Raw genomic sequence first — 18,979 nt, 5'->3', positions numbered from 1 at the left:
GCACAGTCACGGCTGACAGCGTGCCCCGTCACCCACAATCCCCCTGGCCAGCAGAGTGGTGACAGTAAGCGGCAGACGGAGACGGTGCCCTGATGTGACACCCGCTGCAGCTCTGACCCAGGTTCTCGGGTGGCCCCCGGCCCCTCTACGAGTCAGCTCCACCTGTCACCGTCTGCTGTCAGCAGAGCTCCCGACAGGCGAGTCGGCTCGCTGTCGCTCTGTGACTCCTTGTGCCAAATCTTATACCGAGTTAGAGTGTGGACCCGCCGTGTGACTGCAGCTCGCCAAACACATGAAGTCTAATATTTACTGTCCAGTTATTTTAAAAAGGTCAGAGGTGAAATTATTAAATAATTAATCTTTCTGTCATCATGATTGGTTACAGAGATTTTTAAATATATTAGTTTCTAATTGGATGTCAATCAAGATATTCTTTTATATTAGTGTATTAATGTCATATATATATATATATAAAGAATATATATAAATCAGATTATCTGATGTTTAAAGTAGTACTTTTATCCTCTTATGGTTTATATCAGTAAAATTCATTTTACACTTTTTCACCATTATTATACTATTGACTCACTAACCAGTGTATTTATCACTATGATGAGTCCATTAAAAGCTTTATTAACTCATTCATTTTATTGACACCAAGTTATTATGGAAAATGAGTCTCCAGCAGACATGAAGCAACATTATCATATCTGGGCACCTTAACGTCTGATATCTCCCCTCAGTGTTGGTCATTTTACAAATATCTGACTCCGTAGTTTGATAACTGTTCTGTATTCACCGTCTAATTACAGTTGATTTATTAGAACTTTGTCTTTTTAATATCCAGGGCAGAAATTTCCAGCCTTAAACTGAGAGCTGATATAAAAAGTCTGTGTGGAGCTGCAGAGGAACTTGAGTTTTTTTGGGGGGTTTTTAATTTATTTTTCCAATAAAAAATTCTAATTAGTGCAGCATTAAAGTGGATAAATGACAATGTTGAATTATTGCAGAGGCCTGAAGCTAATCTTGGCATAATGATGCATTTTCCCAAAAATCCTTTTTTTTTTTTTTTTTAGAGAGAGAAATTTCTTTCTCACTGTTGTTTTTGGAGAATTTCCGCTTGATATCGTCTCCACCAGCAGCTCCGCCCTGTTAGCTAGGTGCAGACAGGCAGCGAGTCGGTGACCATGTAGCTCCACTCCTCCCATCGTGTTCATGAAGGGCCGATCCCCGGCTTCAAGGCTCCGTCAGAGCCCGACACTAAGCTCCTCATCTCCCCTTCTTCTGAGGATTTATCTCCCTTCAAACAGGCCGCGAGCGACACGCCAGCGCTGCAAAGTCACGCAAGGGCGGCTGTCGCAGGAGTGACAGGGAGCCAGTGAAGTCTGATTTCAGATTTCAAAGCACAATATTTATGCCAAATCATCTCCCCCGCCTCCTCCCACCTTACTAATCTGACATGTGATACATGCACAGGGAGGATTTTTTTTTTTTTTCTCTTATAATAAACACCCAAACCTTTTCCTGTGATCCTCCTGTGAGAGAATGAACTGATTCACCTCCAGGGAGAAGTTGTAAGAGATGGACCAGACGCACTCCACCCTCCCTGAGGTGTGATTACACCAGCGGAGCTCCACCTTTGTAGCAGCCGGTCGTCGTGCGTGTCGAGTCTGACTCTGGGCTCCTGGTTTCATGATGTTGAGTAAGTCACAGTGAGAAACAGATCCACTGATGCATCGCTCTGCCTGAGTGATTTTTATTAAAGTTCAGCAACTTCACCAAACTGTGGCCTCATTTCATAGAACGTAAATAAAGATGGATGTCTACTTCCTCCCTCTCCCCACAAATGAACCCGATCACGAGTGCAGCTGTCAATTATGACGTTAGACTTATTTAAATTATTTTTATTATTTAAAACCACACAAAAGTGACAGAAACCGTCTTTTTCAAATATGTATTTGACTCATACTTTGACTTTTTCGACGCTTCACCTCTATGGAGCCATCACGTCGGCCATCTTTAGTTTGAAAAAGTTTTACATTCGCTGTTTTAAACATCACAAACATTTTTTCCACTCTCGCACCATTGTGACATCACAGTACCTTAGTAGTCAACCAATCAGAGACAGGAGCTAAAACCAAGTGTTTCAGACAGAGGCTGACAGGAGGAGCTGCAGCAGTCTGAGGAAAGTTCTCTGAACAATTAACGAAGCCTCATCAGTTTTGATGCCGTGATATATTGACAGCTTATCGTACAAAGTGCATTTGTAGATTCTGACACTACAATAAGACACGAAGTCCACAATTCTCACAACCTTTTCCAAGCAGAAGCACAAAAACCCAACGGCTGCAGCGTCTCTGGGCTCCAGTTGAGAATAATTGGACATAATTGAATCTGGAAAACAAAGCACTGTATGAAACTTACAGCAATATCACTGCGTTCTTCACTGAGGCAAGTGAGGCGTAATAACACGACCACACCTGAGTCCCTGAGGACACATCAACGGTGTAATGGGGACGAGGCTGCTGCTGTGGTTTGATGATTTGTAACCGGAGCCCTGAATGAAAGCCACAGACAAAGACGCTTCCCTTTTTTTGCAGGATGTGCAAAACTATCCAGGATTTAATCATATTTCAAATGTGTTATATTATTATTCCTCTTTGTAACTGAGAATACTTTCCTCAGACTAAATATATTGTGTATTCTTGTTGCTTGCTCCTCGTTATCTATGATCCTGATGTCACAGGTTTTGGCCGAGAAACTCGGAAGTTCCGTCTGTTTTTCCCAAATATCAATTTTGCCAACAGCTCACAGTGTCAAAGAGTTTACTATTCCTTTTTGTATTATGTTTGTCACCTTTATTAACCTTTATACGATTTCTATTTTGATCGATATCAGTACGCTTTATATGCCTGATTTAGTTTTCTGCGGAATCCTGCTGAAAAATCAAGTAACCGGACAGATGTTAAAAGATGGAGACGTACTTCTTTGTGATCATTTGTTTAATCTTCTACCCTCATTCAGAATTAGATGCTAAATGCTCGTTAGCTATTAATGAATTCACTTTTATTTCACTCTGTGATTAATGAACAGGTTCACTCACTGATTAGATTGTCGTGTATACGGAGCGTAAAACCTCAGTGTAATTAAAAGATGTTAAACAACATTATTATCAGATGCAGCACGGTGAATAACTCCTCGGTATGAATTGCTCTTTGAGTCTTTGTAATGTGACCTCTGCACATGTGTGTGTGTGTGTGACGGACACGATGAGACCTGCTGCGACTCTTCCTCAGGTGTCGGTGTCTCAATTTAAACCTGTTTGAATCAGAGTCACCGAGACAGTAATTGCAGTAAATTCAGCCGGCTCATGTTCTTCCACTGAGACGTGCTTTGTCACGTCCGTCTGACACCTCAAGAAAAAATAAAAGCAGCAACACCCCCCCCCCCCTCCCCTCCCCCCACCCTTTCTGTCTGAATTCCCTCTCCTGTCCCCGAAGTCCACGTTATTTGAACTCCTCCCTTTCAAGCATTTGGATCAGCTCCTGTAACCTCCTCTCTGCGAGACGCGTAGGCCGACTTCACCGTGTCGTCTCCCTCGATAAATGTTATATTCATGGCGCTCCTGCCCACCTCTCATCTTCATGTGCAGAATACTCCAGCATGTGTTGCTGCAGATGCAACACAGTGACTGGATATGAGAAACATTTATCCGCTTCTGGGTTTTTTTGCGGCTCGTGCTGTCACCACTGACTCAGCCGGCATTAACTTTATTAGTGACATCTGCAGTTTTCCTGATGCGACAAGTCGAACTGTTTAGTTTCTGTAACATCAGAGAACAATAAAAACGTCCAGCACAAAGTCGAGGTTCATAAACCTCAACCCAGAGATTCACTTTGCCCATGGACACCATCCATTCCATCACATGTAAACACAAGCATCATTCAAAGTTAAGCAATAGATAGTATCTGCTTGATAGTAGATGTAAACAGTCAAAATGTACATTTAAGTTATATATTTTAACAAATATATTCAGCTCACTCACCATTCACTGCAAAGGATTGGTAACGTAGATCGATTTAACATGTTTGAAAAGTTCCCATCTTGACTTTTCTGTCCAGTTTTCTTTTTTTTTTGATACTTAAAACCAGTTTTCTTTGTTCATAATTATTGATTATTCCTAATTATTCAGTAATAAAAACACATTTTACAGTAGTTAATCCAAACATTAAAGTTGTAATCAATCCCCAAATGTTTTCAAACTTCATTTTCAGTGTGACCTATTATTTAAATTTTGACCTACACCCATTTTTTTAAATAAATAAAAATGAACATTTAGATTTCTTTCAGTATGTGTATATTTATTTATTCATGCGATTATTGATTTGTTTATTTGACATGTTTTTTTCATAATTGTTCAGTACTTTAGTATGAAATACTTTAGTTTTCTCTTCAGAATAGGTTTTATTATGGATGTGAGCTCTCATGGACTCATCAGCTCATAAAACAGTGTTGTTGTATTCTCTTCTCCTGATAATGGAGAAAACTCCTCCGAGAAGAAACCGATGATTTTAAGGTAATGTCCAGTTTTCAGTAGAGAATAGCAGACGGCTCTTTCTTTTTTAAACCCTGCCACTGTTGCTGTGCTGTTTTGATGACTCGTGTGTTATTTGCACATAATATCAGATGTTGTCGCTGCAGATGCTCTGTCAGACGCGCTCACAACAAACACCAGAGGGGCACAACGGTAAACAAACCTGGGAAAAGTGTGCATTCCTCGCCCCGTGTCTGCTCTCACGTTCCCCGCCCGGTGTACGCGGTGCTCGGACATATGGCGACCATCTGGGCAGGCCCGGGGATGTCAGAACATTGCGACTGGGTGATATTCGTGAGGCCCCGCAGGTTTGCGTTAACCCCCCTCGGTGGCGGGCGAGAGAAGAGAGGACAGACGGCTGACTGTTGTTACGAGCTAACTGGGAATGGCAGCGTGAGAAGAGCTGCGGCGGGAGGTGTTCTGGTCAAGTATTCGTTAAACAGGGCACCGATGAATTTGATTGTATTTCCCTTCTGTGGAAGTCAAGTCGCATTACAATATGTTTTATTTTGTATCATTCAACCAGTGGTCACTTTCCTTCAGGGCGGGAAGAGAGGATGAGTCGTCAGAGGGACCGTCACTGTGAAGCTGAGAGATGAAAACATGACGTCCCATCGTTCTGTCTCTCTCCTCTTTACACATCCATCACTTTTATTCTCTCCATCCTCTCCGCTCTGCACATCTGCCTCTGTCGTCAGGTCCATTGTCGTCCGTCCCTGTTGTTCTTTCACGCTCTCGTGATCATTTCACGCTCTCTCTCTCTCTCTCTCTCTCTCTCGCCCTGCACTCAGACCTCTGCAGCACTGCTGGGATGTGTGAAATCATTGGAGGTTGGCCCCTGGGCCTCGGCCAGTCACAGCTGCGTAACCTCAGCCTCTTCCCAACCCTCCACGACTGGCCGCGATGCCCCGCAGCCCAGTGACCTGTGTGCACGTTGCGTGGCCACATCACCCAATGTCGCCAACCTTAACATCAAAACCAGGTCATATCCCCCCCCCCAAATATAGAGCTGCCAGTCCGAATCTGCGTGCAGCTTTTGACTCGTCTTTGTTCAAAGTGGATTTTCATGCCTGGTTTTTTTAAAATATCACTAACCAGTGGCACAGAATGACGACATACAGGACTCTACCTCCGCCTTTCTAGTTTTTTATGTGTAATTGTTGCAGCTGGCTCTCTCCCAATGTCAGCTGGGATTTGCTCCAGCAACCCCATGACCCTCAGAGGATAAGCAGCGCGGATAATGGAGTAGTGGGAGTACCTGAGCACACAAGTGTGTGTGTGTGTGTGTTCGTCGTGATGTTTTCCGATCATTACTATGAACCCTCTTCGACTGTTTTCCTCCTCGGCCTCGTCGCCGCTCGTTACACACAGGCTAATATTTGAGTTGCGTCTGATTGCGTCGCCTCCCTGTCTCCTCGCTGCTGATGATCGGGATGAGTCAGGCGGCTCCACTGAGAACAGACTGAACCTCACACGACATCTCAACACAGACCACTTCTGAATATGTAATATCTGCGTAATGAAAACAACAGACTGACTGACTGACAGTTCAATCCACAAAGAAGGTTGCGTGCTGATTTAATTTGTGCCGTGACACGGACCTGTGCACTGGATAGAGATTGTAAATGTAGTAAGGCATCTGGCGGGCACCTGCAATCCATCTGGCTCCGCACGATGAAGGTGAAAGATTAGGTTTCTCATCGTGCTGATGAAGATTAAACAACCAAACAAAACAACGCGCAGACCGGCACAACACGTTCACGTTGTTTTTACTGAACGCTGCGTGTAAATTATGACACAGGACGTATGGATGTGTTTCATTAAACGCCAGGACTAAAGGTGTTTGTGGTGCTCGGTTTGCTCGCTTGGTGACTGAAACAAGTGATTGGAGATCCCTGAGGACACGTATCAGCTTTACATCGAAGTTCTGAAAGATGAGAGATAACATTTATCACAGGAACCTCACTACTCAGGTGGTTTTACATTTCATTCATGTGCAGAGATTTTTCCTGCAATCAAAGCAAGTGATCTGACTTTGGTTTTTCTTTGTTCTTCTTGCCTTAAACACCCCTCAGGTTTATTAAACGTGCACTTTGCCTTTTTAATTTGGTCCATTCCACATCTATGAGCTAATTTCACCTTCAGTCTGAGATGTTTGAATTTAAGAGAACGATGCAGTTGTTGATGCAAACATGGCGAATGGGTCATAGGAGGAAAAAAAAACAAAGTTTTAGTGACGGTGAGAAACAGCCAGTTTGTAGCAGATGCTGCAAAATCAGTCCAAGTAAACACATCTGCATGTGTTTGTATTACAGCACCGGAGACATTTGTTTGTTGTGATTTATTCATGAGGATGTGAGGGCTCAGCGTGTTGGACGATGTTTCACTGGAGCAGACGAGGTATTTTCACTGACGTGGGTTTTATCTCAGAGTCCTGACGGGCCTGATGGGACTTGAAGTCCCTTTCAGATAGAACGCTACAACAGCACCGCCATTGTTTTCGATGCCCTGCGCCGCACAGCCTTTCGAGGTGCCGAGCAAATTGCAAAACACTCTCACATCCAAAATGAAATGCACAATGGAGACCTCGGGAGGAAAGCTACAAGGTGTTCGCATGTCAGGTGTGTTTTAACATTCGTTTAGCTCGAATTGCTAAAAGACCTTAGTTTGAGGGTTAAGGTAACATCCTTCAACACACCACAAGAAGACGACATGGCTGAAAAACATTGGTCTCACTATGAAATATCTACAAGTTGCACCAGAGTGGAAGTTTATCCTCCTCAGACCTTTTGAAGTTTCACGTCATGCACCTTGGATGATTGTGAAACTGCCTGAAAAACCCTCTCTATACATAATAAAGTACAATTGTGACAGAGCAGCAGGTGATAGAGGTTCACATTAAGACCATTAGAACCGTCCTCAGTGGCTCACTGCAGTTTTGAGTCATCTCAGGCCCTGATAGTTTCCCCATCAGTGTCCAGGAGAGTGAGAATGACTGTTATCTCGGTCTGGAGGAGCGACAGTTTGTTCCTCTCGTCTGATGGAGAAGAATTTTTGTGCTGCTGAAATGTTTTGGATGTGAGGCAGCAGATTCTTGTCCACCATTGATCCTCAATGAGCTCCGTTTAATGGTATAATGACTGTTGGGCCTCCCCGTCGCCCCTTTTAGTTGAAAGAGAGCAGCGATGTTTACCGAGAGCCGCTCTCGCTCTGTGTGAGGAAGATAATAGAGGTTCTCCGTCAGAGCCTTTGTGTGATGTGTGCTGCAGAACCCCAGCACTGAGAGCCAGTGAAACACATGTTTATAAGGGCAGTGCCAAGCTGAGTGGTTATTCATGATGGAGTGGGAGCCTGTCAGTGATTCCTGCAGGGCTGCACTGCGACGCCTGCTGAAAACTATTAACCTGCTTTAATGGATTTCAGTGTTTCGGTAAATATCAATATTGCTTTTTCTCATCAGCTTCCTGTGTCCCAGATACCTTCTACCTGAGTAACTCGACTTTCACTGATGCGATTACGTGTTGAATAATTTGACAGTGGAGTCAGTAAATAAGTATTATCTAAGTAACAGGACCTCGTGTTTAGAATATTTATGACCCTCAGTGCGACTAAGTGTGAATCTCCGTGCTCAGAGACGCAAATCGACACTTTTGTTTATTCTCTCCATTCTGAGGTGGCTCAAAAATTTCATTTGAAATCTTACTTCAGTGAGAAACCTCCTTCGTGGTTTTAATTGGCCATCAACTGTTGTGATGCTCCTTTCACACAAACCTTGCGCTGCCATGAGGTGTCAGATATGTGCAGTTTACAAACGTCTGAGTGAGTAAAGAAGCCACGTGTTTCCTTCCTCTGAACAGAGATGAGAGCTTTTGATCACAAAGCTTAAATCACACGAGCCTCGCTGTTACAAAGGACTTTAAATATGAATCTGGATTTGTCCCCCTCCGATATTTTCCCCCAGCCTGTTCTGGTCACGGCCGTGGGCCTCGACCAAGAGCTGGGTCATGGATCTACGCCTGACATTTGCAGTTCGCCAGTCGGGTCGGCTGTTTAATCATTTTGGCCGTTTCCCCGCTAATGTGGTCGGAGTCCCAAGTACATTCATTCATTATTGATGAGAGAATAAATGTCTCTGTGGTGCACTAAACGCTGCAATTACCCAACTGTATCATCCCCCTGTGATGAGACGCAGTTTGTTAGACGGCTGGTCATCCATGTTGTGTGTGTGTGTATGTGTGTGTGTGTGTGCGTGCATATGTGTGTGTGTGTGTGTGCTCTGGGGCTTTCAACCCACCGAGCTCGTGCTGTTGCCTGGTGTGTTTGCTTTTCCCCCCCTTACAGTATAAAAAGAAAAGACGCGCCGCAGCCAATCGCCGCGCCCTGAGGCAGCAGCCGCCTGTTGCCATGGCAACTACCTGTTAATATTCCGCCAGAGTTTTCTCACTGACGAGGGGGGGGGGGGGAGAACGCCACTTTCTCACTACGGAGAAATCGATTGGACATTCCTGCAGAGAAATAAGCGAGTTGAGCCACGCGGTGGGGGGGGGGGGGGGGACGGGGACGGGGAAGAACGATGCTGCAGCACCTGCACGTGTTTGAGAGGGTCGCAGCTCCAGTCACCTCACTGACCTTGACTTGTCATTCAGCGGAGGCTCATCGCGGTGGTTGAAGCCTCGGCCCTCGTTGGCCGTGTTAAAAGCATTCAGGGGTCAGGCATTAAGGAACTGAGCTTGTCTTTGCTGCTGAGCGGTTAAAGCCATTCAGAGGGGATCGGTTGTCTGTCATATAAAAGGATGGCGTTGGTCACGAATCCCATTATGCCCCTGGGCTTGATCTCAAACAGTCCAGACAATCCCCTCTTCATTCCCCCTCTGGACAGATCTTTCTCTAATGGTTTCTTTGCTCATGATGGAAGGAAACCTTCATATTGAACTATTAATTACATGCACACACACATGCATTGATTTTACTGTCACATCTGTGTACGCATGTAGAGCCGTGTAATTAATTTCTCCGAGACGCGTGTATTAAGCTTTTTCAAACAAATCCCAAAATACTTATTTGAATTTCTCATTAGTGGGATTTTCTTTCCACTATTTGTCTAATAACTGAGTCTCTTTGGGTTTTTGACTGTTTTTTTTAGGACAAAGTCTTTAGGAGAATTGTTAATTTTTGCTAATTGAAGACCATCGTTTAGTGTTTGCTCTCTTGAAGACCAACGATTAATCAATCATTGGTCGGATTATGTGGCAACGTTGCTTTTGCAGAATAAAATGACTTCATGTAAATTTGTGAGCATTTGTATCAAATGTCAGTGGAGCAATGAGCAGAGGTGCAGGGTGACATGAGCTGAAGCTTCCTAAAACAAGGAGAACAGGTTTCTGAATGCACGAATATAAAAATGTTATATATTCACCTGAGAAACTGGTGAGCAGTGCACCTGATTGTCTCTTCATTCATTTCATATATTCATTTCTCATTCTGGACAACACTTGAGAATAGTTCTTTGTTCTGTGAGGCTGTTATTATCCCTGTTGATGCCCATATTTCCAGCATTTAGAAAAAGAAACCAACCAGGAACTTCATCAACTTTGTCTCCGAACCATCGTCTGAATTTTTTAAAAAACAAACCACATTTTTGTTTCCATTTCATCAGACTCACGCAAACATCAAAAATGTGGTTTAACAAGTTGTTTCATTAGCGCAGCAGCAGCAGCTCTGGGCTTTAACGCTGGATACAGTGGCATCTTTGTTTTTACAGTTTCAAGCTGTGCCAGTTATATTCAACGCTTTGTTTTCGGCCTTGTGATTTTTTTCCTCCGTAGAGCTCGATATTCCCGGCGTTATCTATGACGACTTGCGCAGTATTCCTGCGGCGGTGACTCGGGGGAGTTCGGTGCTCTGCCCGGAGCTCCAAAGTGTCGTCTTGTCCCCTTGACCCAGTCTCCATCTTCATTTGCCCGACAGCAATAGAGGCCAGGGAATAGAATATCCAGGTCAGGTCTGTTTATGTGGTATTAGACCGTTTTTCAAGCTTACGTGTACACATATATATATAAATATATATATATCCATAGATATATATATACCGCTGAGCTCATGCAATTGCCTCGAGGGGTCAAGGCAAAATGTGGCTGAAGTGACACAGAAAAATGAGCTTATAAAACACGCCTGTGACGCTGAGGAGTCTCGTGTTTTTTGTCATTTTTTTAATCAGAAGTTTACGTCCCCTCTTCCTCCGTCTCCGAGGGGCCGGCTTCATTCTCACCTCTGATGTTTATTACACAAACAGCACCTAGGATCAAAAATTCCTATTTTTTTTCTGTGTGGGGAAGCCAAGTGTTAGTGAGAGATAACATGCAGAGGGAGTGGGAGGTGGGGACAGAGGGAGCTGCAGACTTGTTTATATGTCTTCATCTGACAGCATGAATAATTCAGCAAAGGGCTCCCTGGCACCTCGGAATCATATTAAGAGAATAGTTTGGGCAGTAGGAAAAAATAAAAGCTGGGGGGAGATGAGGTTTGGGCTGTGGCAAAGATGAGAGGCCGTGATTACTGTGAATTATTCAAACCTTTTTCACAAAAACATACAAGTGCAATGAATCTCCAGCAGAGGAGGCCGTGATTTCTGAGCTTCTTCTCGATCGACTGACGGCCTCTTTTTCACACGAGGTTTGAGGAATCCCTGCCTTGAAGTCTTCTTTCAGAATTTTTACTTTACGCTTTTACCCTTTTGGAGTTTTGCGATCCCAAAATATTTGCAGTGCAGAAGAGCGAAAATGAAAAGATGTTTAATCTTGTTCAGAGAAACATGCATCGCTCTGGCACCGTGTTTATTTCATATTTATCAAACGGATTAAGTTGAAGTCATCGCTGCGAGAGATGTGCTTTCAGACAGGCTTTTCCTTGAAGGCATCTGGAATCACAGGCTCATTGACCAACCAGAGAATCCGTCCTGAACCTGCTGCTGGAACAAATCCACCAAACTCTGTTGAGAATTCTTCCTATTTTAAATGAATATTGGAAAATGAACCCTGGTTTTTAATGACTTCTAAGTGTTTTTAACTGAAACAGTTCTGCATCATTCGTCACTTCGATGGACCTGATTCTCAGTCAGTTCCACACTCCTCACAGGGGATCGAACCCGCTCACCAGGGCCCCTTGTTTATGAGGAGCTTGCTTTTCACCCTGTCCTGAGTGAGGCCCTTCTGAACAACATTCCTGATATGATCGGGCAACACGACTTACAAACCAATTCATGTCAGGTATACCCAAGACGATCCTCCGCTTCATAACGAGCAAATCCTAATCCAGAGTCTGTAAAACCAATAACCTGACACTTTCAAGAACTGAGTAAATATTCACTTTGGGAAATAAGGGTTCAGGCTCTGACTGTAAATCAGCTGCATGTCTGATGTCATGCGCTTCTCTCTCACTCGGCCCCTTGTGTCTATGGTAATTCACGGGTCAAGATTCAGCTATGGCGGATAATTAATTAATGGAGGTAAATGCGTGGAGGTTACGTAAATCCACTGCCAGAGGTGTTTAAATGATGTCAGAGTGAGGCAGCTCCCTGACGACACCTGAAATCAAATGAAATACTGTCTAAATGCTCAACGTCTCAATTCAGAGTCGCCAGGTTTTCATCTTCCACCAAACCAGCGCTCTCCCGGGGAAAAACCGCTTCTCTCTGGAAAAACAGAAATGCTGCAAAGCCTCACATCAGCACCACATATTTCACTCAACCATTCCATCGTGGACACACCCTAATACCAGCTGCTCCATCAATACTGCTCGGTGGTTGAACGGCAATGGAAAAAGCTGTTAGAATAATTACTGGTGGCTCTAAAAAATGAAAAAGAAAAAAGCCGACCTCCCCGGAAAGGCTGTGGGAAGAAGAGGGAGCAGGACTCTGGCTGGGGAATACTGGAATTCTTGGGCTGGACACTGTGGGAAGAGGACGTGGTGGGAGGAATCTGCAGCTGAACTCCCTGCCCTTCTTTCCACAGAACTCCTACAAAATAAGACTCCCGAGCCGGTGTCTGCTGTGTGGCTCTTTGTTTCATGTGCTGGTATCAACGGACTTAAGTTCCTCCGTGTTGTAATTACTGTTTGTTTAGAAGCGGCGTATCCCCCTGCGCCGTGTCATTAGGATTAGCACTCGGCGGGGTGTTGCTTTCCATTCTCCTGCAGCAAACTCAATATCCCATCTGTCACAAGCCATTCGCTGCAGCTAAACAAAGCCTGGCCGCACTAACAGCACCTAAATGGATTAATCCTCTCCAGCCAACATTATCTGCTGCGCCTCCGCATCCAGGTTTGGAAAAGAAATGCAGAACACACCTGTGATCAGAACAAGAGGTTATGTAAAAAAAAAAAAAAACGAAAAGAAAATGTGCATCCCGACGTCGCCAGTGATCAAGGTTGTGCTTTGAATTTACAGCTTTGAAGTAACAAATGTGGCTCTCAGCCTCATTGGTTTAATTAGAGTGCAAGTAATGAATTGTGGGAGTGATATTGAGCCACAAGAGGGCTTAAATTCCAGGAAAAAAGAAATGAGCAATGAGCGGTTCTGCTAAAATCGTGCACTGATTACGCAAAAACGGAATTATTTAAACTATGGTGGTAGCAGGGGAGCACAGGCATGAAGGTCACTCTCTCACGCTACAGTTTCCAGGTGACAGGTACACGAACTAAAGAGTGAGAGAGACGTTGCACTGCCACTTGCAAGTACGTGCGCAGTTGCACCTCAAACTATGAGGTCTGACTGTCTGCGTGGACGGTAAAAAACTCCGTGGACAATAGCACGAGTAGGCAGGTGGCAAATAGCGCTGTGCACAGTTAAAGACCACACACAGAATCCTGTTCATTGCAATTCAGTCAGTTTCTGTTTGCGTCGGATGTTTTCACCGGATAAATGAAGATGTAGAGTCTAATCTTTCACTCTGTCTCCTTTTAAATCATTTAAATTAATGTTTGCTCTCTCGTTACCTCATGTGAAATAAATGTGTGTTTTTTAAAATTCACCTTAACATCTCTGCTTTGAATATCTTTCCCTGAAAATGCTTCCCCCACAGAGTCGACGATTAATTAGAAATCAGCATGAAGTGAGAAGCTGAAATGCGCTTGCAGAGTAAAAACTTTTGATGCTTTTAATCATGAAGTCCTGTTTCTGACCTTTTTCTCTCTCTGCTGTCTGCAGGTGCACTGAGCCTGCCGGAGAGTTTGAACCTGCACCGGGACCAGCAGCGCTCCGGGAGGGGCGGAGAGGGTCACGGATACTCTCAGGCCGAGCTCCGCACGCTGGAACAGTCGCTCCTCGCAACCCGTGTGGGCAGCATCGCCGAGCTGAGTGAGTGAAGTTCCACCATGATTATACAGAGTCAGAGGAGGTTTAGAGGGTTTTAACACAGCTGGAGTGAAGTGTGAAGCGAAATGTGAATACGAATGTCCCAATTTATTTTTCCTGAGGCGTGCAACGAGCAGAAAATATGCTCTCAGGATTCCCCATTAGTGCATTTGAAAAATAGGAATTCAAACTCTAGGTTAACTGTCTAGATGTTCCCAGAGCTTTTTGCCATGGAGATGATGTGACCACAACTGCTATCTGTGATAACATGTGATTTTACATCTTTCTTTGTTTGTTGAGCCGTTTCCTTTTTTGGTAAATACCCATCATCGTTATCTATTGTAGCTTAAAACACATACGAGAATTTAACCGATCATCTGTTCCTGGAATATGTCGTTTAAAGGTCAATTATCAATTCAAATTACGTTTCGGAAGCTTTTCTACCCTGCTGACATTAAATTCAAGTTCTATAAAAGTTAAAATGGCATTAAAAAATTCTCATTTAAAGACATTAAATACTGACATAAAGTACCAGCGAATTACGGCGACAGTAATCGTCCCTCGGAAGTGAATGTTTGATGATCACAGCCAGTGTAAAAGCTCAGAAGGCACGTTATCAATGCAGCAGTAATTGTTACGCACATTAAACCTGATCCGCTCAAGGACTTTATTCCACGTCCATTTGCCAAATAGTCCCATTAGTGTGAAGGGATGCACACTCCCGATCCCCGCGGGCTGTCACGGTGGTCCGAGGCCAACCCCACCTCCCGCCCCCGCCTGCTACTCCACTGTCACCCCTCTCCTCGTCCGTCTCCCCCCAGCCCTCACCCGCACTGACACACTGCAGCCAGGAACCGTTCTGTTCCAGCTGTTCTAGCACCTGTTTCTGCGTCGCGTCCGGGGATCGTTTTAAATCCAAGGTCACCGCCTCTGAGGCTTTTAAGCTCAGCTTGAAAGAAAAGGGCTGCACCCTTAACTCCGACACCCCCCGGCTCACCGTCACCTCCACCCTCATCCACTCCCCAGCCACAGATCAGATCAACCCTGCACCCCCCTTCCGGACATTTGCTCTGCGTGTGACTGATCAACCCTGTGGCTCTTTATAAAGCAGCAATGCTCCATGCATCATTGATTAAAGTCAGGATTTATAGTCTCTCCTTGTAAATGTTATCACCGACACATGTTGTGTCACAGCACTGATTCAGTCTGTTTGGACATTTGTGGAATTGCCACAAGGGAAGAAGATGCATTTTACATTTGACATAAATAATAATGTGGACAGCAGCAAGTGTGTTGAAGCTGCTGCCAGTGGTGGGGTGTAACAAAGTACATTTACTTAGTATTTATTTATTTGTAGGTACTTTTATCACACTACAGGTCGGTAGAAAAGTAATTGTAGAACTACTCTGACACACCGATCACTGACATTTCTTGTCAACAGCGTCGACATGTTTTTCTAACTAGGACATAACTTCACTGTGATATTTCTTTCCATTAAGTAAATGTAAAATAATGAGACATCCACTTTTCCATACACCCAGTTTCCCCCTGGCAAGTTTGCTTCTGCTCACAGAGGCTGTTTCTGGGCTGCAATTACCATCATCATGCACATCCATCCATTATCCACACTGCTTATCCTGTGAGGGTCACGGGGAGCTGGAGCCAACGAGCACAGTGTGGACAGGTCGTCTTAGCATCAGAGGGTCAACGGAGACAAACTATTATTTACACCTGCAGGCTTTTAAACCAAGTTGCATGTATTTGGACTGTGGGAGGATGTTGGAGAACATGCACTAAGAGAACATAGAGGCGAAACAATGCCCTGGGGGATTTGAACCCAGAACGATACTGTGAGGAGACTGTGCTAACCACTTCACCACCATACCGCCCCCATCAATACATACAAACCAATATTATTCAGTAGCTACAAATCAAAATCTGTTTCTATTAAATATCCCTTTTAAATGTTGAAGGTAGATGGATTTTAATTGAAACTATATTAGTATTATTTTATAGTAAAGCATAATTAGTTTCTACTTTGGGGCTTTTAGTAAAATAATGACTTGATTTTCCCTCATTACAAATCAGTTATTCTGCACATCAGCAGCAGGAAATGCAGCGGTGACAAAGACATTAAGCATAAAAGCAAATAAGATAGTGCGTCTGCTCTAATTGCTTGTGGGGATGCATGTAAACATTATAAAGCAGCTCTCCTGCGTTTGCTAATGTGAAAAATATATAGTCCAACACATTCTGTTCACGTGCTCGCATTAAAGGACAGAAAAAAGCTGCACCGGCTGCAGTTTGCTTCCTGTTTAATGCACCGTGCGTTCAACTCCCGTAGCGCTGCCTCAGCTGGGCCTCCTCACCTCCGGGGGTCGTCCAGTCAAACGCTGCCAGAGGTTGACATGTGGCTCGCAAGGAAGTCGCTGCCAACCGCTCGCAGTCATTTCGGGGATTTCAGTGGATTCCGTGGCTTGTTTTCCTCCTCATGTCGCGTCATGTGAACAGATTGATCAACACTGGGAGAATTTGCGTTGAACGTGCGACTTTTTGCATGTTACCATCTGTCTCTGAAACGTAAAGGAGCAGATTTGTTGCAGCGCTTGCATCAAAAATTTCAGACACGTTTTTTTAACCACAAACAAGTGTGAAGTGTCTGAAGTATCTAATCAGCCCCTGTGATTTACGCATGCATTTGAAGGCGTGTGATATTCTAGATTTTTCTAATAACTCCCATCAAACAGTCAGTTGATCCTGAAAACAAGTATTTATCCTTGTATCCCGAACATGATGTGTTCCTCTGTGTTTTTAATCCTCGAGCTCCACGATTAAAAACACACCAATGAGCTGCAGCGTTGCTCTGCTCTCATCTTTCATTATACACCGACCTGCTGCCAGAAATAATCACCAGCTGAACACAGTCCCCAACTAATTCCCTCCTATTCAAGTAACATTTGCCAAAAACTATAGCATTCAAAATTCCCCCAAAATGATAGTTCTTTAAGTGCAGGTAAACACAAACCGACCAGAAGCTGAGAAACTCTCTCACCTCACTGTTTCACGTTGTTCCCAAGATGTTAAAAACAAAAAGTACACAAACGTTCATGGCTATTCGAAGCGCCTATGCCTGGAAGTTAAATGCACGCCATAAAGTCGCAAAAGGTGCAGTGTCAGCTTCTACACTGCCAAACTAAAGAGGAAGAAGGAAGCAGCGCTTTCAGCCGGGTGTCATGTTTCCATCGCTGCCGATCGGAGCCAATAAAAACCTGTTTCTACAGTAGAGCCATTTAACTGAGTGAATGCTGATTGATTTACATTTTGCAGACAAAAGCCAGATGTCATTGGGTTTGTTGACCAGTGGAAAAGGGGCTGAAGAGTTTTGGGGAAACTTTTGAACCTTTTCATGAAGCAGCAGAAGGTTGTCGGGTTGTATGGTCATCGGTTCCATTCTCGTGAATTCAGGAAAACCAGCAAGCAAATTTCTTTTTATTAGTACAAACATTCACCTGGACTCTGATGGTCGAAGGTCGTGAATGCAATATCTCAGAAATGCCTCTAGGGGATTTCTTGAAGTCGGAGGATGAAGATGATTTGATTTTGATGATACGAGGTCAAAGGTCACTGTGACATCTCGAAGCAGGTTTTTTGGTCTCATGAATGTGTGATGTCAGGATCACCTTCAAGGAATTTGTTCAAAATTGGTTTAAACATTCGCTCGGACTCAAAAAAGGAACTGATTAGAATCTAATGATAGAAGGTTAAAGGTCAGGCTCACTGTGTCCACCTTGAGCGTGCTGAGATAAACCATTTATTTCTAAACTTCTCCGGTCTTGACTTCCTAAAAACCTGAGTAAGTATGAGTCAGAGCAGCAAAGGTGAGATATAACCTCTATTTTCCAACAAGGGCGTTGCAGATAAATAAAAAAGCGCTGGTTATTACATGTCAGACAGATGTAGTGTGGTTGTCTGTTTTATCTGTTGCACGTCTATTAAAAAAGACAGGTGGTCTTAAAGTAGATATAATGAACTCGTATCTCAAAAATAAATTTCAAGATAAAGTCTGACGGTGAAACAAAATCATTTTCACACTGAATTATTCCGAAGATAAAAACATTTTTATGGTTGCTAAGAATAAAAGAACAGACTCTGACCATCTTCTCTCAGTGAGGTACCGATGCACTCTGGTGATTTAAATCATCATTAGGCCGCATTTACCCACAGGATCATATCACTGACGTGCATCGTGCTCCAGAGGCTCGGCAGCAGTGCTTTGTGGGTCCACATGTTGGGTCCAGACGGAAATATCACAATGTATTTCCACAAGATGCACAGAGGACAAAGCCTGATGATGGTGCGACAGAAATCTAAATCAGATGTTCACGGTGCCCAGTGGAGGAATCATAACTAATTCAGTGGCATCCTCATGTTCCAAACATATTATAACTACTGGTTCTTTGTCTATCACAAACCATTCATGAGCAATTTGGGGCTCAGTATCTTTCCAAACGACACTGGAGGTGCCGGGGGTTTGAACCATCAACCTTCTGGTTAGTCTGCTACCCATTCCTTCCTCCAACTGCCCAAAGTTATGTAGCTGAGATTAACTGCAGACACTAAAGTGCTCGGAGGTGTGAATATGAGTGTCAATGCTTGTTTGTCTCTGTGCAGGGTGGACCCCGCCTCTCGCCCTATGTCCGCTGGGATTGGCTCCAGCTCACCTGTGACAAACAAATCAACCATAACCAGCGTTTGCTTTCGTTCCCAGAGGGGCTTCATATTTAATATTGCTGGGAGACAGTCCCATTAACCGAGGTCATTAACTTTCATGTCAGGGCTGCAGATCCAGACCCTTTTAGAAATAGTCCTAAATCCGTTTGTGTTGTAAATCGATCCTGCAGAATTCCTGCAGACACCAGACGACAACAGATTTCCTGCCTCTGTCCACGACAGAAATCAGGTTACCGTCAAAATGCAGGAATAAGCAGATGGAAGTGTGCAAGTGAGTGAGGACTTAGTGTCTGGGGGATTCACTG

At 44.0% G+C, this 18,979-nt stretch overlaps 1 protein-coding gene across 2 annotated transcripts in view; it reads left to right on the top strand.

Moving 5' to 3' along the window:
- The window catches only part of btbd11a (BTB (POZ) domain containing 11a), a 110,634-nt gene that overhangs the window by 60,292 nt on the left and 31,363 nt on the right, over positions 1-18,979 (top strand). For both annotated transcript variants that reach the window (XM_069520030.1, XM_069520032.1), the window contains exon 2: positions 13,797-13,946. In XM_069520030.1, the coding sequence (XP_069376131.1) occupies positions 13,797-13,946 (150 nt within the window). The remainder of the gene's footprint in view (positions 1-13,796; positions 13,947-18,979) is intronic.

Source organism: Paralichthys olivaceus, chromosome 23 (assembly GCF_024713975.1).
Source record: "Paralichthys olivaceus isolate ysfri-2021 chromosome 23, ASM2471397v2, whole genome shotgun sequence".
NCBI classification, from domain to species: Eukaryota; Metazoa; Chordata; class Actinopteri; order Pleuronectiformes; family Paralichthyidae; genus Paralichthys; species Paralichthys olivaceus.
This window is presented reverse-complemented; position numbering and strand designations above follow the sequence as displayed.